The 22,222-nt window shown below is 40.2% G+C and overlaps 3 protein-coding genes across 3 annotated transcripts; all 3 read right to left on the bottom strand.

Annotated features, from left to right (window-relative positions):
* Positions 1-122: 122 nt before the first annotated feature.
* Positions 123-5,648, bottom strand: LOC5510303 (peroxiredoxin-4). Its single transcript, XM_001630707.3, has 7 exons — positions 5,452-5,648; positions 4,128-4,208; positions 3,865-3,901; positions 3,362-3,478; positions 2,222-2,344; positions 1,506-1,566; positions 123-806 (listed from the first exon to the last, which is right to left on the bottom strand). The coding sequence occupies exons 1-7, from the start codon at positions 5,615-5,617 to the stop codon at positions 636-638; spliced, it is 756 nt and encodes a 251-aa protein (XP_001630757.1). The 5' UTR covers positions 5,618-5,648; the 3' UTR covers positions 123-635.
* A 2,447-nt stretch (positions 5,649-8,095) lies between these two features.
* On the bottom strand, positions 8,096-12,380 carry LOC5510279 (chloride intracellular channel exl-1). Its single transcript, XM_001630706.3, has 3 exons — positions 12,146-12,380; positions 9,585-9,855; positions 8,096-9,271 (listed from the first exon to the last, which is right to left on the bottom strand). Exons 1-3 carry the CDS (start codon positions 12,182-12,184, stop codon positions 8,931-8,933), a joined length of 651 nt encoding a protein of 216 aa, XP_001630756.1. The 5' UTR covers positions 12,185-12,380; the 3' UTR covers positions 8,096-8,930.
* A 1,043-nt stretch (positions 12,381-13,423) lies between these two features.
* On the bottom strand, positions 13,424-22,016 carry LOC5510286 (chromatin assembly factor 1 subunit B). The gene is made up of 13 exons (XM_001630705.3): positions 21,783-22,016; positions 21,081-21,186; positions 20,917-20,943; positions 20,733-20,838; positions 20,093-20,196; positions 19,256-19,449; positions 18,737-18,833; positions 17,937-18,006; positions 17,237-17,322; positions 16,925-16,967; positions 16,167-16,292; positions 15,532-15,731; positions 13,424-14,581 (listed from the first exon to the last, which is right to left on the bottom strand). The coding sequence occupies exons 1-13, from the start codon at positions 21,900-21,902 to the stop codon at positions 13,740-13,742; spliced, it is 2,121 nt and encodes a 706-aa protein (XP_001630755.3). The 5' UTR covers positions 21,903-22,016; the 3' UTR covers positions 13,424-13,739.
* Positions 22,017-22,222: the final 206 nt, after the last annotated feature.

Below are 22,222 nucleotides of genomic sequence, written 5' to 3' on the forward strand. Positions count from 1 at the left end.
TATTAGGGGAGGCACTTATAAGGGGAAATAAAACATCTCTCATTTAACTTTTACAAACATGTAATAAATTACTCAGGGGGGTGCGCACCCCACCCCGCCCCACCTGGCCAACAAAAAGTTCATTTCAAAAGGTTCATTTCTTATTGAAGAATTGTCAAATACTATTCAAATGATACCTACGACTGGGCAACCCCCTCCTACCAACCCTGGGTATGCGCGCCTGTTATTCTTACTGTTTATAGATAAGGATTTAGATATAGAAATACACAAAAAGATATTTTTCTCAAAATGACGTCACATAAACTGGAGGCCCTTAACAATTGAGGAGTGGGAAATTACAATCAACAATTAAATAATATAAACCCTTGAAATGAAACAAGAATGAGCTGTTTAGAGAGAAATGGTCTTACATCATGTAGATCAAAGGCCATACACAGTCTCTTCAAGGGTAGCGCCTGTTTGTCGGCAATCTCTAAACAAGTTGACCTATGCAACCAGAGTAAAGCAAGCTAAGGTAACTGGACTGACTGGGAAACTGTCATTAAATTAGTGTTCTAGGTACTGTCCTGGCAAAAACGCCTTTTTAGAACAAACACGATCACCTTCACATCTAGACCAAAGTGTGGTCCTTAGATTTATAAATCCTCTTTCTGGGCTTGCTTCTCAAAGTACTTTTTCTTCTGAGTTGGATCTGGAATAATGGTGTCCTTGCCAGGCTTCCACCCTGCCGGGCACACCTCACCGTGCTTGTCAGTGTACTGGAAGGCCTGGACGAGACGGAGGGTCTCATCGACAGATCGCCCAACCTGACAGTGAACAGAACAATAATGAATTTGGGCCAGGACACAGTGTGGGGAAAGGGGGATGTCTGCACCCTCTGGGTACAAGGTCAACCCAGATAAAGTTGCAACACTCAACAATATTTTTTTCCTTTTTTTTTGTGCTAAAATGCAGTTGCTATTTTCTCAACATCTGGAGTTGATTAAACCATTTTTCATTCTAGACATAATGAATAATGCTTCTTAATGATTAACTAAGTTTAAGAAGCTTCTCATGAATGAAATCAATTTTCTTGATTGATGGAAGAGTACTTAAGCTTTGAAGGGGCAGTGTCATGGTTAGAGCTTTGAAATAGCTCTCTGGCCCATACTGACTTATGAGCCTTTGGTACATGTGGGAGACTTAAATATTCAAAGGCAATGACCACAAACTGTCAACAAACAAAGTTTTCAATAAAATATGGCATATTTTTTAACAAGGCATTAAAGTTTAAAGTTCAACTGTTTGTCGGCAATTAAAAGCCTATGTACAATAAACCCTGACTCAAGACATGGGCCGTACCTTGACGCTGCCACTTTAAACTTATTGTAAAGAAATTTTTAAGGGTGGCAGCGACTGATTTTAAGGTGGTTATAACTTTATAAAAATTACACCTAAGTTTCTATGCCCTTATTTCTTTTGGTGGGGAATTCTTAATATGTAAATGAGTAATGTTTCTGACATACTGGTAAATCATTCATTGTAATTTGTCGAAGGACTCCCTTGTCATCAATGATAAACAATCCCCTGTTGAGAAAAAATAAATAAAATTATACAGTATTATATCATCTACAGTACACTGTACTTAGATAAAAGCAAGTTCACAAGCCAGAAAACGAATTGAATTATTATCCTTGCATCAGATATTTGATCTTGTATAAGATAGAAAAACGCTTGCAAAGTAAAATCTTATCCCTCATGTTATAATTTAAGCTATATCATGTACAATTATTATACCTCAGGGTGTGGCCCTTATTGTTTACATTAAATCATGTATGATTATTATACATGAGGGCTTGGCCCTCTTAATTTACATTGTATCGTGTATGATTATTATACATGAGAATGTGACCTTCATTATTTACATACAAAATCTTCAACAATGTGCACTCTTGATAGCTGAAATGTTAGTGAAAAATTTTTCAATCTTCTTAAAAGTTTTAATGTGGCCTTTTGATAGCATTTCCATGAAAGTAAATTCTACCCTGTCTCAAATTGAGAAATTAATTTTTGGGACTTTAATGGCACTAATTTATCCCTCATGTTATAATTTACGCTACATCATATACGATTATTATACCTCAGGGTGTGGCCCTCATTATTTACATCACATCATGTACGATTATTATACATGAGGGTGTGGCCCTCATTATTTACATCACATCATGTACGATTATTATACCTCAAGGTGTGGCCCTCGTTCTCCAGGAGTACCCCATAATCCTTTGAGACTTGATGGTTAATATCAGAGAGAAGAGGGTACTTAAGATTGCCCAAACCCCCTTCCTTGCGTGGGGAGTTTATCCTACAAAGGAAGATGATCAGAAATGTTGATGTAACAATTTTCATACCTGTCAACCTCTGGAAATCTCTTTTTGGGGGGAGGGGTGGGGTATATTCATTTTTTGGGGGGAGGGGTGGGTTTAACCTTGCAGGCGTTTGCCGTAAGGAAGCTCTCGCGAACAAATCCACTTATAGATCTCACGAGGGTGTTAGAAAAATTGCGCTATGCAAGGAAATTGTTGTTTCAAATATTTTAATAGAAAATGGGGAAAATGTTGAATCATTTTTCGGAAGCCTTAAAAATCGCTAAGTGGGAGATATGTTGCTCAACATGGAAGAAGGGGTCCAAAATCTTGAGACTCCCGCTTAATGCGGGAGAGTTGACAGGTATGAATTTTAACCTCTATCATTCATATTCAAAGTAATTGCATTGCTCTGGTTGATCATCACTATCACTAATACACTGAAAAACACATCAGTCAAATCTTAAAAGCTGTTTATCTGGTTTGCATGGCACAGTTTTTTGTACACTATAAAACCCTGTGCACATTATTTATAATATTAATTTCAGTAGCACACTAAATCTGCTTTGAGTCGCAGTGACATTTTATCCACACAAAAACACTCAGTTCTTTTTTATATGCTGATTTGGACTGACAGCACAATTTAGTTGAATCGCACACGTCTATGATATGTCACATGCAACTAAATTGTGCTGTCTAAATCAACCCATCAGGTTATCAAATAATGCTGGGAAAGATTTATTCCTAAACTGTTATGGATACTTGAAACAAACACAAAACAACACTGCCACACAAGTCAGATGTGTACTGACTTTAACCAGTGCCATAATCCCCCTAGGGGGTGGGGCAAGGGGGGAGGGGAGTTGGACTGTGTCACCCAAGTTATTTTACTGAAGTCAAATGAAAATGACAGGCAGGAGTGTGACTGTGCCGGGAGTTAGTGATCTTATTTTCCTTATTAAGCAGACACAAATGGTATGTTAAATGGTGTGACCTGATATCAATGTGAAACTTACCAAGCAAGATGGGTGAAGACGGAGTCTACTGAGCAACCTACGACTTCTGTGTTGATTGCCCGGAATTCTTCAATGCGGTCGCTAAAGGCTATAATCTCGGTGGGGCATACAAATGTGCTAAAAAAAACAATAAAAGCACTTTTAATTCTTCTTATATCTGAGCATAAAACGAATTATTCCAGTTCAATGATACCACTTAATCATGCTTAAGCAAGAGGACTGTATTTAATCACACCTAGTGTTGAATGGTGTCCAACCAAAGCTACAAAATGGCAACTATTTTGTTTTTTATTTACAAACAAAAATACTTGAATAACACTATGTGATAGCTATATAAATTACTCCTTGTAATTAGTCTGCCCCGTAGGCATACTTGAATTAAAAACTGAACTATTAAGAGGGCACAAAAAATGGGTGTGCAGGTACACCCCTGGTTTGCTTATAAAAAAGTCAGTACATAAACTATACTGGTAAATTATTGTGTTTTTGCTCTTATAACTTACAAATCCAGTGGGTAGAAAAAGAAGACAAGGTATTTTCCTATAAAAAATAAAATACATTACATGAAAACCATATTTCATCAATCAGCTCATGAGTTTGAAGAACATCAATCTGACATCTATAAGGTTTACATTATCATATACAAGGTCTCTTTGCAAGAGCGCTGTGCATTTAAGGGTCAAGCATGAGAATTCAGGAGTGTGGTGATAGTATAAGCTGAATGACATTCTTATAAATGTACAGTATTTTTTTTATATTATGTTACCTTCAAAATCTGACAGCTTCAACTCCTTAAACTCTCCATTTACAACTGCTGTTCCTTCCCAGAATGGTGCGGGCTTTGAGACTATAAGCAAAAAATATATATATTTATACAGAGCCATTCAGAATGACATAAGCTTCTTCTAACTTGGACTGACTCCAGCTTCCCTATTGGCTAATTCTAATTCATCAAACTATCATTCACCTCTATTCAGAGTTCATTTTTGGGGGTTCTAGAGTATAAAATGTTATGTGGAGGGGCAGCCTTAAATGTATGCTGAAGCTGTTACAGCCAATTCAAGGGTGCACTGCATACTTAAAAAATACTTGACATTGAGTTCAACAATATTGTGAAGTATACTTTACAAGATTAAAACAATGGAATGGGATATCATAAAAAATCCTTATTCGATTGCATAATCAGTAAATTCAGTGATCTAGGTTTATTAGTGTCAATAATTTATACACCTATTTCAAATAATATTGCACTTGGAGAATCTATGTGTCATAACTCGCAGTGTTTAATGGGTAATAAGCATGAATCAAAACAAACACAGGTTTAGAAAAGCTTCAGCATTCTTGTTTATGTGCCTTTAAACATTCACACAGCATTCAGAGACCAGGATTCAGCTATTTATATGTAACCCATGAACCACTGCGGGTAAGGATGTATTGACTTACCATACCTTACAGGTGCAACATTAATTACAATAGATGTATACTCATACATATGACAAAACTTGTGCAATATCACACGGACTTGGCTGACTCTTACCAAGCATCAAATATGTTATTCTACAATTTCATAGGATAGCAAACCCTACAAGTCTCAGTTCAATATAAATATTGAGTAAAAACTATAAATAATTTAGAGTTTTATAACGTTTTGTGGCATAAGTAACTTACTTATGTGAGTTACTCATAACTTGTTTTATACATACTTTATACGGAAATTTAGAACCTAATAAGTATTCAAGTAAAAGCGAAATATCACACAATGTTACCATGAAGACACAACATAACACAGCTCTGTTTCGAACTACAATATTTCTAAACACAAAGCTTTAATGTTGAACAAAAGAATGTCTTTAAAAGACAAGTTTATTCTTTACAAAAATCAACGAGTGTATAAAACCGGATATTGTAAACAAACGATATGGGAAGTTAAAGAATAGAATATCAAGATAGCTTAGGGGTCAAAGGAAACAACATAAAGAATTTAAACCAAATACTCTTCATATTTTAAGAAAAATACTAAACAATGCAAGTACTGTACAAGAGACACGTGTTGACACGAACGATGAATGTCCCATCACAAGTTTTCTTACTTTGCGCCTTGCTCCAGTGTACAGCATGTTCCGATATCTTAGTTCTCTCTGGATAGACCTGTCCACCTGCATATACCCTGCACTGGTCTTGATCCTCTACCTTGTTGGCAGAGGAGCAAAAAGCGAAAAGAGCAAAGCAAAACACAAAAAGTACACCCGTCGCCATCTTGGAAAGGAGTAGCCCAGCGCATGCGTAATATCTTGCGGGGTATTCCCTGACGTGGACCAATCATAGTATGCGGCTTTCGAGAGCGATTCAAGTAGTTCAATTTAGGAATTTTTTTCCTTTTTAATAAAGAAAAACAGCCAAAAACGTTGTCGGATTAATGTGTCCTTGGTTTTTGACACAAGCAATATTTGTTTTCAGTATTGTATTGCGTAAAAAAAAGAAAAACCTATTTTCATCGCCATAGAAAGACTTGAATTACAAATAGGATTCATTTCCGTATTTTGTCTTTTTTGGCTTTGACTTTCATTATTTTTAGATGAAAGCAGGTAAAAATGACGATAAAAATTCGCCGGAATTTGGGCGCGCAGCATATTTTAATTGACCTTTTAGAGCCGTGGTCACTTGCGTTAGTCCGTTAGAGATATCTCGTTGTGGTCGCCATTGCGCTAGATCTTTACGCCATTGCGATAGCTAGAGATGTTTGGTTGTGGTCTCACTTGCGAGCTACAGATCTGGCTGTGATCTCTCTTGCTAAAGATATGTTGTCGCGGTCTTAGTTGCGCTAGAGATATCTGGCTGTGGTCTCACTTGCGCTAGAGATGTCTGGCTGTGGTCTCACTTGCGCTAGAGATGTCTGGATGTGGTCTCACTTGCGCTAGAGATGTCTGGATGTGGTCTTACTTGCGCTAGAGATATCTGGCTGTGGTCTCACTTTCTCTAGAGATGTCTGGATGTGGTCTTACTTGCGCTAGAGATATCTGGCTGTGGTCTCACTTGCGCTAGAGATGTCTGGCTGTGGTCTTACTTGCGCTAGAGATGTCTGGATGTGGTCTCACTTGCGCTAGAGATATCTGGCTGTGATCTCACTTGCGCTAGAGATGTCTGGATGTGGTCTTACTTGCGCGCAGGAGATATTGAATGTGGTCTCATTTGAGCGCTAGAGATATCTGGCTGTGGTCTCACTTGCGCTAGAGATGTCTGGATGTGGTCTTACTTGCGCGCAGGAGATATCTGGCTGTGGTCTTACTTGCGCGCAGGAGATATCTGGCTGTGGTCTTACTTGCGCGCAGGATATATCTGGCTGTAGTCTTACTTGCGCGCAGGAGTTATCTGGCTGTGGTCTTAGTTGCGCTAGAGATATCTGGCTGTGGTCTTACTTGCGCTAGAGATGTCTGGGTGTGGTCTCACTTGCGCTAGAGATATCTGGCTGTAGTCTTACTTGCGCGCAGGAGTTATCTGGCTGTGGTCTTAGTTGCGCTAGAGATATCTGGCTGTGGTCTCACTTGCGCTAGAGATATCTGGCTGTGGTCTTACTTGCGCTAGAGATATCTGGCTGTGGTCTTAGTTGCGCTAGAGATATCTGGCTGTGGTCTTACTTGCGCTAGAGATATCTGGCTGTGGTCTCACTTGGGCTAGAGATGTCTGGATGTGGTCTCACTTGCACGCAGGAGATATCTGGCTGTGGTCTCACTTGCGCGCAGGAGATATCTGGCTGTGGTCTTACTTGCGCGCAGGAGATATTGAATGTGGTCTCATTTGAGCGCAAGAGATATCGGCTGTGGTCAAACTTTAACTAAAGATATCTGGCTGTGGTCTCACTTGCGCGCAAAAGATATCGGCTGTGGTCAAACTTGCACTAAAGATATATGGCTGTGGTCTCACTTGCGCTAGAGATATCTGGCTGTGATCTGAAAGCTGGTTCTCACTAGGACGCAATTGCAAGCGTAGCACCAACGGAAGCGCAACAGAAGTGAGAAACGGTCAAAAACAAAAAGAAAGTCAAGCAATTGCGTTCTCTTGCGCTTGGTTCCAGTGAGGATCGGAAAATTACGTGCGTTCTGCTTGCGCTTTCGTCCAATTGAGAACCAACCTTCACTTGCGCGCTAGAGATATTTGGGTGTGGTCTCACTTGCGCTAGAGATGTCTGGATGTGGTCTTACTTGCGCGCAGGAGATATCTGGCTGTGGTCTTAGTTGCGCTAGAGATATCTGGCTGTGGTCTTACTTGCGCTAGAGATGTCTGGATGTGGTCTTACTTGCGCGCAGGAGATATCTGGCTGTGGTCTTACTTGCGCTAGAGATATCTGGCTGTGGTCTTAGTTGCGCTAGAGATATCTGGCTGTGGTCTTACTTGCGCTAGAGATATCTGGCTGTGGTCTCACTTGGGCTAGAGATGTCTGGATGTGGTCTCACTTGCGCTAGAGATATCTGGCTGTGGTCTCACTTGCGCTAGAGATATCTGGCTGTGGTCTCACTTGCGCTAGAGATGTCTGGATGTGGTCTCACTTGCGCTAGAGATATCTAGCTGTGATTGCCATTACTCTGGAGAATTCCGGCTGTATGCACCTAAACTTCAGTGCTTCCAATTCACGCACCTTTTCTTGTTTAGGTGCGGATTTTTGTTTGCTTCTCTCCAGCGCGGTATATTTACCAGATACTGGGAAAATAGTTTTAGTCACTTAATAAAATTCCCAGAGAGGGCAAAGGCGTTTATCTTTAATTTGATAAATACACTAATTATATACTAAAATACAATTTTAGATACAGGCGTAAAAGTCTAAGGCGGTCTGATTCAGAGAATATAGAAATTAAATTTGACGTAAACATTTCTCACTCTAAAAGCATTTTCTGTTAGAGTGTAATTTTTAGCACTGGAACTGAACAAAATATCAACACGCGAAATACACTGGAATTTCTACCCTGGAGCCATTTTGGCGGGAACAATAAGGACGCGTGTAGCCTGGTAACCATATCAAACATATTCCCCAAGGATAGTGTCCTTCGTTCGCATTGCCTTATATGGTCATTGATGCCCATATTTAGAAGAGCTAAAGTTTTCCCGCTCCCTGATCTCCAGAAAATATGGTGAAAAATGCTAATTCCTGTCAATTTGAGACTCGTGGCAAGAATTTGTCCAAAAAAACTTGACAGCTTGGTCAAATTTTTATCTCACTAATCTTGAAAAGCCCTTAGACCCAGGCCTCCCAGAGATTGACCGAGCGGGTTTGAAGGTCACCCAAATATTGATATGCAGCTCTCATTGGAACTTGTACATTATCTAGCATGGGGGCATTGACTGCATTACCTGCTATTTGCAAGATTCACGTATGTGTATATGTATTTGACGTTGGGGGGCGGGAGGGGGGGGGATTCTGGAGCTCGAACATGGTGCACTCGAGCGAAGGTAACCACAGGGCCCCCATTTCAACAAGAGCCAGCTAGCTGGCTGAGAAGAAGTTTGTCGAGATATTCGGCATGTCCACATTTGACCACCGTATAAAGCCACAGAGCTAATCTACTATTTTTCCAGTTTATCGTCGGCACCAGTGATCGATAATAGAGCTGTCGGTTGGCCTAGTTTCCTGGAAAACCTGTGATTTATCGCCCTCCTCGATGTAAAGTCGGACATTTTTCAGCGTCGCCGGGATCTGAAACCCCTTCTTTGCGCCCGCGACACGTATGACCAGCAGTATCGGTAGAAGATATGAATCCACGAATGTCAAGGAGTCACTTTCCACGAACCTCGTTTTCCTGGACGCCAGAAGCTTGTCCAAGATCTCGAGATGGAGCTTAAGTGTATCCTCAGCTTTGGTATTATTGCTGTTTAGGAATGAGCGGAACTTGGTCAGGAGCATCAGGTTTTGGATCTTGGCTGAGGAAAAAAGAGAAAAGTTTCCTGATGACAGAGCAAAAAAAAAATGGCATGAAATTTTCCAATTCTCAATATATAAGCTCAAGATTCCGCATCCAAGGAGTTTCTCCGACCAAAAGCTAAATTCCAAATTTTAAAATTTAACTAGATTTAGAAGATTAAATTTAGAAGATTATTTTTTACTGTTTGTTTTCCTTTTGACCTGCTCTATGTCAAACCCAGGTACCCCTTCCCCCTCGAAACGACCATTAAGCCTCCACCCCTCCCCACTTTTTGTATCACACCGCCGCCTCAGTATACTACTCATACTTACCCATTAACGATCCTTTCCCCCCCTTGAGGCTTGGCCCAGGCAGACTTTCGATAAAATCCTCGATAGCACCGACCTCCTCATACACTTCTCGTGAGCCCTTCACGTTACGGAAGAGAACGGGGAGTGTCCCAGATGGACTGATCTCCTTCAGGATAGACTTGTCGTCCTCAAGCACGAGAAGCACTTTAGGCTCGACGCCTTTAAGCTTAAACATCATCAGCACTTGCTGAGTACTCGTTACGGCGGCAGGGAACTGTTTGGTGGAGTCTGCCTGAAGGAAAAAACACATTTTTATGTTGTGTTTTACTAATCTGGTAATATGGGGGGGGGGGGGGGTAGGTTGGCGTACCGCAGGTGCCTCGCAAACTTTATGTCTTGTAATTTGAAGAGAAAAACAGTGACTGTGACCATCTTTAGTCAATGGAGAAAGCCTCTGGAAAGAAACTAAGATTCCTTGGTACCAGACCCCAAAACGACAACGTTTTCTTCATATGCTTATTGTTGTGAGCGTGTTCAAAGGGCAGGCGCGTAATCAGGGGGGTGCGATAGGTGCGCACAGACCCCCCTTTGTGGACAAAAAGTGGGTAATTCTTATTAATGAATCTTAAAATACTAGGCTTTTTCCATATGATACCTATGACTGCGCACCCCCCACCCCTTGGTGGCCAAAAATTGGCTAATTTCTTAGTAAGGAATCTTCAAATACTATGTTTTTTCCTTATGATACCTATTATAACTGATTATACCTATGACTGCCCCCCCCAGCTAATCCTGGGTAAGCGCCTATAGGGGGTACGGGGTATCCGGATTCCACCCTGCTCATGAGACGAGATGATTGTTCGCCTCCGGTTGACACCTTAGTTGGTAGTTGTAAGATGGTTAGTTTGTGTGTATTTAAATAGAAACAATTCTAGATGGATCAAGTGACCTATCCCCATTGTTAAGGACTAGTAAAGCCCAAAGGCATTGCACCTACTGTACAGTGATAGCTCTAAAAGTCTTTGCACATCAACAAATCAAAAGATCGATAGACACTGAAGAGCATTGCACATTGCTGAACAAATGGTAGCTCAAGGGTCACTGACATCAACAAAACAAATAGCTGACAAACACTGAAGAGCATTGCACATTACTAAAAGTAAAACCCGAAGCATTGCATTTGCTGGACAGTGATAGCTCAAAGAGTCATTGCACATCAGCTGGTACATTATCTTATTTACAACTTGTAAGATAATGATGACAACAAAAGAAATGAACTTAATTCCGTGGTTTGTGAATTACTACTCGACTGGACCCGACCCTGTGTTTTTCTCAAGACACGCCTCTGGATGTATTTACATATCTCGTAATAGGGGGGGGGGGGGGGGGGTGAAGAGTGAAGGAGGCGTTTAACTGCCTGTGGTCGGGGGGGAGGGTAGTATCTTGAGATGGACCCTCCCTTAATAAAGTCACATGTGATATTCCCATAAAAAAGCATTAAATTGCCCCAAGTTCCATCTCTTGTCGAACAACCTGCTAACCGAAATCGATTGTTTCCCTTCAATTGCTTTTCCTTATGCGTCACCTATGATTACGTAATTCTGATAACTATTTTAATGAATAATAAAAATAGCGGTTTAATTTGAATTGAGTAGCTGCAGCGGTGCCCGAAAGAAGACTGGGAAGAAAAGGGTTAATTGATGAAATAGCTGCTCCCTTTCTATTACCAGTCCCCACCGCCGAGCGACAATACGAAGGCTAATTGAAGGTTTGAGTTCTGGTTATCGACATCCAATGTTGTGTGTTTCAGTTATCAGCCTGCAGTTATTTTTATAAGACAATAAAAGTTATCTTCGGGGTGGGAAATATACGGAGGTCAACCGCGACGGGTCACCTAAACATAACGTGAATTTATAATAGTAAACAATTATCTTAAAAGAAGCTTCCAGAACATTACCAAAGCGTCATTGTAAGACCCTATTTTCCACCACTTTTTATCATGTTTAGATAAAGTTACTATCCGACAATCTGAAGGTTAAAAATACTAATATTAATGTTAATCAATACAAAAAAGGCATCAAAAGTTTGATGACAAGAATCATCCTTTTTAAGGGGGAATTTTTTTTTCGCTTTATCTTTACATGCAATGCGAGCATTGAAAAAATTGAGAGCATTGAAACACCTTTTTTATAAAAGACCGAATCATTGCCTTTTTACGATGAGGAGTAACTACATCTTCGAGTACATCTACTCGAGTACAGATTTAATTATCACTAAAATAAAGATTAGCAGAGAAGCTATTGCAAAGAAAAATCACCGAACGGATGTCTGGCTGAGAAACAAGAAAGAAGACGGTTGTGACCCGTTTTTTGCGAGGGCAATTCTATAAAAAAGACTGCCTCGATGATAAATACACATAAAATGATTCTCCACAGTGGTTTTTCTTTATCAAAAGAGTTAAGCAAATCGAGAGAAACGTGTTTTTTAATGAATAGGCGAAGTACCGGTAGATCTACAACTACAATGTTTCTAGGCAAGCAAAAGAAAGTTTTCGAAAACATAATTCAACTCAAAAGACTCACCTGTATACATACGTAAATCCCTTCTTCAGAACTTGACATTTTTGCGCTGTTATTGACGATTATTTTCCTGTAAACGTTGTGGCTCCGAGCTATGTGCCTGTTGCGAGCTTGGTGAGCTACTTATAATCAATCAGGAGTAAGTAAAAATCGATTTGCACTTACGACATATGCTATGGTTGCTTGCTCAAGCGAGGCAGACAGCGTCCTCTTCGTACACAAACACAGCCGCAGCCAAAACAACCACATAGAATCCACAAATGTGTTTTTAGAATTCATTAATACGCTATCAGTCAGTGTCAATTCATTGAATTTTTGTTTTTGCTGAATTTTCCGGCATGCGTGATGTTTTTTTTTTTCGTGCGTTAGTTAACGTCACTCATCGAAGTGAATAAAGATCTCGAAAGTTCATTTGTGCGTGCGAAGGTTTTTGTAAAAACAAGTCTTATTAAGCCTTCTATGTGTTAGTCGACATGTAGTGTTCTAAATTTTATTATACTTTCAACTGCGGTGGGGGGGGGGGGGGGGGGTAGACCTGGCTCTCGTGGCTTGGATCTTGGATGAATTCACAACTCACACACTAATCTAAAAATGCACGCTTTTTCCTGTTATGACCAGTCAAGTGCTATTCAGACAGAGTAAACACTACCAGCCAAAAAGTTGGGCTATGTATAACAAGCCACCAATGATGGCTTGTTATACTTTATCAAAATAAATACAATTCTATAGCTTTCGTGAATCGTCTTCTGTGTTTTATTCATTCAAGGGTCTGTCCTTTGCAGTGGTCTCCTTTCACCTTATGAGTCACGGTTGCTTAACGTTTCGATATTGTATTCTGCTATTGTAAAATGTCAAGGCACCTTGCAATGCTTAGGCTTGATTTCCAGCTCTTTTCTGTGAGCCCGCAGTAGGTGCCCCCGGATGGCTAGCGACGGCTGGAAATCGAGCAATGCTGAACCCATGAAAAAGAAGGGGGAGGTTTGTATAGTGCCCTTGATCCCCAGTTCAGGGATTGCTGTTTGATAGGTAACAGATTTCTGTCCGATATTTATTTTCGCGGTAATTGATTCCTTGTCACCCGCTATAAAGATCGCGGTTTTTTTGGGCTCGCCTCCTTTTCACGTTGTTGAGACCAAGAAAGGCGCGCCCTAATATTCTGATTTGAACCCTCTCTGATTGGAGATATTTTTTTAAATCAATTCTTAAAGAATTTTTGGAAAGTTTCGTCAACAAAAAAGGCGTGGCTTGTCTAGTGGCGTAGCTATTAGGACGAGACAAGAAAGTAGGACGTTTTTTTATTGAAGCACCCAAAGCTTTTACAATAAGAATTATATACCCGACCCACCATTGGAAGAAGCAATCTTAAGATTGGGGATATACCATTTGGAGTATTTCTTTGCACATATAAAGCTGTAATCTGAGAATGTACACACGCATTTGCGGTCAGGAGGAAGAAGATAGAAAGAAATTAGATGTGCCTTTACAAAATACAAGAAACAGATGCTTGATTGCCCCTCCCCCTCTTTTTACCTAGTTTAGCTGCAATAAGAGAGGAATTAAAAAGGATTTCCCTAGTGTATGTAAAGAGGTTGCAGCTTCAGTCAAGGACGATCACTGTAGGCTCAAGAGGAATGTGTTTCCTGATTGTTTTCTCCTTCCTTTCTTGTAACTTATTGCTCTGATCAACTGTTCCAAATGGAACTCTTCTTTTCTCAGAGTTCTCACTTGATGGCATATCAGAGGAATTCACAGCCGGTGATTGGTTATTTGTCGTGTCTGTTGCACCTGATTGGCACATTGGAGTGGCACTTGATTGGGTTTCCCAGTTAGCATTGATTTGCAATGGGTAAGGATGGAGCGATTCACTACTAGATGTCAGAGCTGAATATTGGCCTTGACCAGATACATTTGCTTGTCCTGTTTCATGGACAACGTTTCCTGGAAATGTCACCAACTGCACAGGACCTTGAGATTGCTTGCCACCAACAGCGACCACTTGGCCGCCCTGATTACTCGGGTTAACTATTTGCATTGGTACCATGTTAACTGCCTGGCCAGCCTGATTTTGAACAGTAACAGGTACTACATTCTGGCCAGAAATAAGGTACACCGGCTGCAATCCAGCAGGACTAACAATTTGTCCAGGTTGAGCTCTCACCATCTGACCAGGCACTGGCATGGTTACAAGCTGTACGCGTCTTGGCTGTGAGTGGTCTGTTGAAGTGGTACCAGAAGGAACTGATGGGGAAGTAAGAGGCACTCTTCGTGGTGTCACTGGTTTGGTCTCCTTTATTTGAGATAGGGGTACTGTGAACTGGTCAATGCCTCTGGTTTCTTTCTTCTTTGACAGACCCGGATCAGACTTTTCAACAAGTGGTGATGTTGGTGCTGGTTGGCTTTCATTAACTTGGTTAAGGATAATCTTTCTAGAAACATTTTCTGAAAAAAGAAAAAGAAATTGGGTTTAGACTACACAGTTAACTCCTGCTTATGAGAACCTGGATGATTTCATAGATCAACAGCAACAAAAAAAATCTGACCTTCCTTTAATTATTCCTATCTTGCTCTGACAAACAATGACAAACATCTACCAAAATCGATTCCTGCTATCAACGATTCACTCTGTGGCCTTTTTTTTTCAGACAGTTGATTCTAAAGTGAAGCAATTGCAAGTAACATGTTTACGGAAAGTATCACTTAAAATCCTCAGCCTTTATTAATCAAAGAATAAAACATTTTTATCTAGATTAAGTAGGTCTAAGGAGTGGGGAGAGGGCGGATCCGAAATTGCTCACTGAAGAGATTTTACTCTTAAAAGAAGGGAAGATGGAAGATAATAGGGCATGTTCTATGGCAAAAGAAAAAGTCCAGAAGCTACAAAAAGCCATACCAAGCAGGCCAATACCCAGGGGGTACAATCGAACCACTCCCCCCCCCCACAATGGCTGAAAGTCCACTTTTGGTTCTCAATAGACATGATATTTGTAGACTATAAAGCATTAGCTAGATCACCCTGGTATGTAATGAAATCCAACAATAACCGTCCCATGAAGATACTGCAAAGGCATAAAAAATCCCTCTTTGTTCTCTTTCTGAAAAATTGTGTCCACCTTTTGGGATATCGCACCCCTGCAAGAAAAATCCTGAGTGCCGGCCTGCCAAGATAGCCACAATGTGGACACCTGGACGAAAACGGAATAGAGTAAGACGTAAGAACACCGGGCAAAGAACAGTAGATAGAGAAAGAAACAGTGCGGGATAGAAGACAAGGGATTAGGCAAGTGATGTTGCTGCAAACAGAACACTCTGGAAGAATTCTGTGGAGGCTTTATGTGCCATGAGGCACAAAGAAGATAGGTAACAGGTTATATAGATCATTCAAGTCTTACCAGGTGAATCAACAGTTGGGCTGTTTCTACTGGTATTACTTGGTTTGCCAGCGAGTGGGGTACTCATAGTGATGGGTGGTGTCTCAAGGATTTCTTGCAGGGAATGTTTGTATGGAGTACCCAGTTCGCCATCCTTGAAGTACAACATCGAACAATACCCATCGGTGGAGGATATCACAAGAGTAGAGCCGTTGTTTGACCTGATGAATTATAGTACTGATGTGAACGTGATTGGTTGGTACAGTTTAAGACATAAGAAATCATGTGACTTTCATGTGACTTTTTTTTAAAAGTGCACTCTGTCTTTTAACAGAAAAACGAAAAGAAAATCATTTAGCTCTATGAATCAGCCAGGACATTTCTGTCTGGGGCTTAGTTACATTGAATTTTATTTATTTTTGTAGCTTGCTGGCATGACAGCCACAGCCATTTCTGTACCAGTATTTAAAATTAAAACTAAAAATCCAGATTCCATAATGGTGATAATGCTTGGAACTTCCATCTTCTCCCATCTCTGTTAGAGGCTTAGAAATATCCAGGAGACCCCTACTATGTGGTAGAAAGGCTAGATGGAGGGACCAATTGATGGGGTTGAGGGCTGTGTCTAGTCAGAGGAATAAGAAACTGTAACCTACCATGCCATATCGCTAATGCCTGAGTAGTGTATATTGGAGACATAAGCAAATGGGACTTGCTGTTGAGTGTCATACAGAAGAACTGCATCTAAAGTGGCTACAGCAAACACCATGCGATAAGGAAGCCTAGACAATGAAATGTTAATAAATACCAGAAGTCTCATATATTAACAATAAACAGCCCTATCTTTCAGGCAGGGCACTTATCACCATCTTTTGGCCTCAGCTAAGAGAAAATCTCTCCGCACAATGCAGTCTGCCATTTCACTTCGCAGATCCTCCAAAGGAAGCCCCTTTGCTGCTGAGATTGAATCGAGGTACTATTGCAACAGCTACTGAATTTAATTCAACCTTTTGCCCCCACTATTGCCCAGTGCATGGCTACAAGGCATACACCTATTTCTAAAAACATTATCATAGCAAACATGTCATTGTTTGGCAAATGACAGTTCTACAACAAAATGGTACCATGGTTCTCATTATTGCATTTCTTCAGAATGCAGGGGAATATGGATTAATCAAATGATAATCCATTTAAAGCCATGTCTGGCTCTGGCTTAGCTGAATATCTTTGTAAACTTTATGTTTGAATAATTTTAATTTAAAAAAACCATCTTTCAGTCTTGGACCTGCCATTCATTATTGCACTGACAGCTTGTTTTTTAATTAGGAGTATACTGTACACAGAAAAAATGACATGCTGACATATACAGAAAAGCTAACCAGTCAGACAGACATATTGTAAACAGTCCACTCACTTGGATAATGAGGAGTTTCTTCCACTGTTTTCCTTGTCCGACTCTATGAGACAATTGGCAGGAGATGAAATCATACAGTATTACAAATAACTGAAGAACATGACTGCAAAACAAACATAATAACAACATAATACATTGCAAAAGCACACTGGCTCAAAGTGTGCTTTTATGGCCAGCTCTGACCTCACAGTTATGATATTACCACATGCTCAATATATCCACAGCCCATTTTGTGCTTCTATTGACCACTTTCATTACAGTTTCCACCTTTCCCTGAAGCACATTGTGTTGCAACAAGATAGTGATTCATACCTTTGGAATCCCTGAGTTCAAAGACTGCTGGGCAGCATCTAACTGCAACTGTTGGCTTTTTGGGGCTTTGTAGAAAACATACAGGTCTGTGGGAAGAGGAAACACTATCAAATGTTAAATAATTCAATTAATCAACACTTTAGAATTCTGGGCATTTGAACTCAAAGCAATATCAAATATAAAAAATAATGTTGTCTGAAGGTAAGTGTCATAGGATCAAAGGACATAGGACAAAATATTGCTTCACACATTGAGGCAGACAGATATTAATCCTCCTTGGATGTACCACATTATCAATTTCAACCACTGAGCATGTGTATAGAGTTCCGCCATTGTGATATACAGTGTAATCACAGATGTTTAGCCTTCAGATCATAAAAATGAGAACTCTCTCATGAAATCTTTGTTAAGCTCCTCCACCAAGAACCCATTTTCCCCCTCATTTGAAATCCTGAACTGCTTCAGTCTGAGAGGGTCACTGGTTTTGCTGATGTAAAACCCAGCCCTCCATACTTTGGACTGTAAAACCCCAAGCTTTCTAAGATTAGAATGTGATTAAGAAAACGGGATCCTTTGTTTTCTGTGTGGCAGCATTAACCTTTAAAAAAAATGTATGTAACAAATAACTTCTAGGGTTGCTTTTGTCTGAGTACTATCATTAGTGAGTGTAAAGAGGCTTTAACTTAAAAAAAAAACATACTTGCTGGGGGAGTTTCTTGAGAAAATGTATGTTGTGTGGACAACTTGATTCTGTAGCTCTAGCTTGCCAGCTGACAATGAAGACAAGAATTAGTTTGTTTTATATTTTACTTTGTGTACCACCTATACCTTGTAACCCCAACCTACTGCCTACCCTCACCCATAATGCACACCTACGATTACCCAGACCCTTCCTAACCCTTCCCTACCTTGATACTACTACCCTGCCACTACCTTGCTCATACAGTATTTTTCTGCCTTCCAACTGCCCCCTACGTTTTCCCCCGTCTCACCCTTACCTAACTTACCACTACCATAGCCTTATCCCTATTGTAATTTACTCTAACCACCTTCACCATGACACTCCCATTTCTTGCCCCTATTCTTCATCCTTCCCCTACTCTTTCCCCAGCCCCACCCAACAACATACCTGCCCTTGAGCCAGTTCTTAATTAGATTTCCAGTTAATCTTTTCAGAAGGCAAGTAAAAATATACTGGAATACACCTGAGCAACCATATAAGAATCAACCAGTCCCGATTAAAGAATGTTGATCAACCACTCCTTTTTTATTGTTTATAATTGAAATACAACGGTTCATTTGCAAGGAAACTTCAAAATAACAAACTAGGAATTAAGTCTGATACGTTTAATGGATGTTTGATTAAAAATATCTTGGTTACTACTTTGAATTAGCCGATGGAAATAGATGCTTTGTGTGACTCGGCATTGAGCAGGAGCATAAAATGGCGGCGTGATTGGCCTTCTTTACACATGAGTGCATCACCAACTCTATCCTCACCTGGCACTATGAAATGAGTTCCATCTGGTGTGAATGATGGACGGCGGAAAAACGTCAACATGGCCTCATCGTGGAACATTCTGGTAGGCTTAATAGCCTGCAGCAACGAAGAATCACTGATTAGAACTGTGAGACACTCATAATGCCAGCTTCATAAGTAGCTTGTAAGAGTTGACTATAAAAAAGAACACTGTTGCCTCAAACTCGCAAAACGGTGGAAACCATCCTAAGTCCTTAGCTAGGCGCTCAGTTTCAAATATGTGAACCCCCCTCCCTTCAGCCATATGACTAAAAAAATGAAATAGGTACCCACAGCACTAAAACAAGAATTTATATGGCAAAATGGTGGCCAAAAGAGACTTGAACTTAGCAGAAAAATATATAGTCTTCTACAGAGTTTTTGTAAGAAAGGTTTCAAATTAACAGAGTACAGTGGTAACTCTACAGACAAAACCTAGTAGCTTCGTAATTGGGGCACTACTGTTCAAGTGATCAGAATCAAATTGTACTCTCACTGACCTCTCCTTTCTCTGTGTTTTTTGACATCACATTTGCTGACAGCTTGTTGATATTATAGCAGCAACGGTAACTGAGGGAGTTGTACAAGCGGCAACTCCTGTCACTTGAGTTTGTGACAACGTACTGTCCAAGTGGATCCCAGCAAACACCCTGAACATAGTGCTTGTGGTCTTTGAGTATTGTAAGCTTTGTGCCTGCAAAACAATTCAGAGGGGAAAAGTTATTCCCAGGTTTCACAATAATTTTTGGTGAAAAGGGTAAAGAAAAATAACAGACATATTATAGGGTTCAAAATAAGATCCCCTGAAATAATGATGTGCACTCATGGTAACCATCAGAAATACTTGGTTCTTTCATCAAAAAAATGCTCGTCTCCCCAACCCCTTCCGTAAAGAGCCCCTAAATCAGAATACCCACATATCCAAACGATCCTGCCCTGTGTGAAAACATTGTATCATATTCACAATCACAATACAAAAGCTTGGGGCAATAGATGACTCAGCACAAAACGAGGCACAACTCTTGCACATTAAGCACTTCATGCATAGCACAACACAAAACTTGGCACTAGACACATAACAATAGAAACAAAACAGGACATGTATAGACTCAACCAAAAAAAATCACAAATTAGGTCAAAACACACAAAGCACAACACATAAATAATCATAACAAAAATATTGTAAAGCAGAGTATTTTTGTCTTAATAACCGTGTAGAGCACATGTCAGCTGGATCTTACTGCTTATTGTTAAAAGGCAGGGGGAATAAACTTTCCCCCCCATATATTTACTGCCTTCTCTACCTTCTGAGGGACTGTTCAGTATTTCTGTCTTACCCTTAATCGCATCCCAGATGATGGCACTATTGTCCACTGAACCAGATAACAGCTGAGTGCCATCAGGTGACCAGGCCAAATCATAGACATCCTCAATATGGCCCCTAAAACAACAAATATGTGACCAAGTCTCCCAGAAACTAAGACTCATTCGGGGCAAACTCGAGATCAAGAGTGAGAAGGCAGCTTTTCGTAGAGCCCGCCTCCAGTGGTTTGGGCGAGTGGAGAGGGCACAGGTGTCATGTCCTGTGTCCACAATAAGGAGCTTTGAAGTCTGGGGATGGTGGAGAAAAGGATGTGCCAAAAGCACAGGCCTGATGGAAGGCTTGGTGTAAGATCGCAAGGCCTGGAAAAGTGCAGTGAAGAGCTTTGTGAAACTCCATGCAGCAACATACCCGCCAAAAAGTGGAAACCTGACGTAAGATAGGGGCCCTTGCCTCCCTATTTTCAGATATTTGGCTTAAAAATAACAGATCTACAGAACAAATCTACAAAAGAACAATGAATCCAGGTCCCCCTTTCTTGAAAACCTTGCTATGCTCCCCCATATTTGGAACCTCTGGATCGCCCCTGTAATTGGATGGTGAGCGAGCGAGTGAGAGAGATGGCAGCTCTGATCTGTTTCTAGCTGTGTTCATACCTGAGCATTTTACTAACAGTCCAGGTCTCTAGGTTATCATTCTCGTCATCAAGGATGTGCTGATGCTCAGAGGAACAGGTCAGTTTCCAGATGAACACCACAGAGTCTAAAAACAAAGTCGCATTTCTAAATAAATCGGCTGCATCTTTCTCGAAAAATTAAATAAAATTGCGTTGATTCTCACCATCTCCCGCAGATGCAAGAAGCTCCTCTAAATAATAAAAAAAACAGGTAAGAACAAGGTTAAATAATAATAACACCAACAACAACAACAATAATAATAATTTTAATAATAATAATAACAACAACAACAACAACAACAACAATAATAATAATATTCGCCCTAACCTTTGGGTGAGAAACGCACAACATTGACAGCTTTTGTGTGCCTTGTGAGGTTAGAAAGGAACTTAAGATTATTTGAACCATTTTCGCTGCATGTGACAGACCAGATCTGAAAAAAAAAACAGTACGCATTATCTTTACACCAAGAAAAAATCCCCCACCCCCCCTTAAGATCAATCTATCAAGAGGTACACCCCCTGATTTTAATTAAGAATATAAAGCAATCAAACAAAAAAATCCAGAAAAGAACAATGAATATAGTCCCTTATTAGAAATCCTGGATCAGTCCCTGGTCCAAATGCCTCTATTTCATTACAGAATGCAATTGTTCGTTTATGATTTTGATATTATTTCCCATACTTTTATTCCCTTGATTTTTGCATATAACAATCCCCATACTTTGAGGCTCTGCTTTGGCTACGATTATTCAAACTATACACTATTCGATGCATTCTAAATGGTCCCAAAGCAGATGGAAAAGTAATACTTAATAAGAGTTACAATAACGAAACGATTTGAATCATGCAATATTATATGAAATGTCCATCTATGGTCGTACAAGAACTCAGCTCAATATACGACCGAGCAGATGGTAAAAAGAGCACTACACGCCGGTGATATTGGTAGTAACAAGCAAAGCAGTTCATCTATGGTAAAACTAGAAGCATAAAAGACAAGCTGTTATACTTAAGTAAAACTAAATACCTTGATATCTGTATCAGCCCCAGCAGAAGCGAGACGAGAAAATGCACCGATTTTACAGAAATCCACGCTAAGTACGGGTTCTTTTCCATGCCATGCAATCTCCGGTGTGACCAACTTCATCCTGTTTCCGAGGGTACAGCAAAATAAAGTGATAGCCGTGTGGGTATTCGAATAGATGATCGATTTGGTTTGTTCCCCGCCAAAATGAGAACGAGTTTACCGCCAAAACTTTGACATGCGCAAAAGACAAAGTTTGAATTGAAACCGGTCTTTCTGTGGCATTAAGGCACAGGTATTCTGAATTATCCATTTCATAACTGTAGGGACAAGGGATATATCAGCAAAAACGGGTTCCTCCTGCGATTGATCTATTCGAAATAACTCCTGAATAGTCCTAAGGTAGTTTTGAGCGTGCGAGGAACGGATTTTTGCTTTTATAT

Source organism: Nematostella vectensis, chromosome 14 (assembly GCF_932526225.1).
Source record: "Nematostella vectensis chromosome 14, jaNemVect1.1, whole genome shotgun sequence".
Lineage (NCBI taxonomy): Eukaryota > Metazoa > Cnidaria > Anthozoa > Actiniaria > Edwardsiidae > Nematostella > Nematostella vectensis.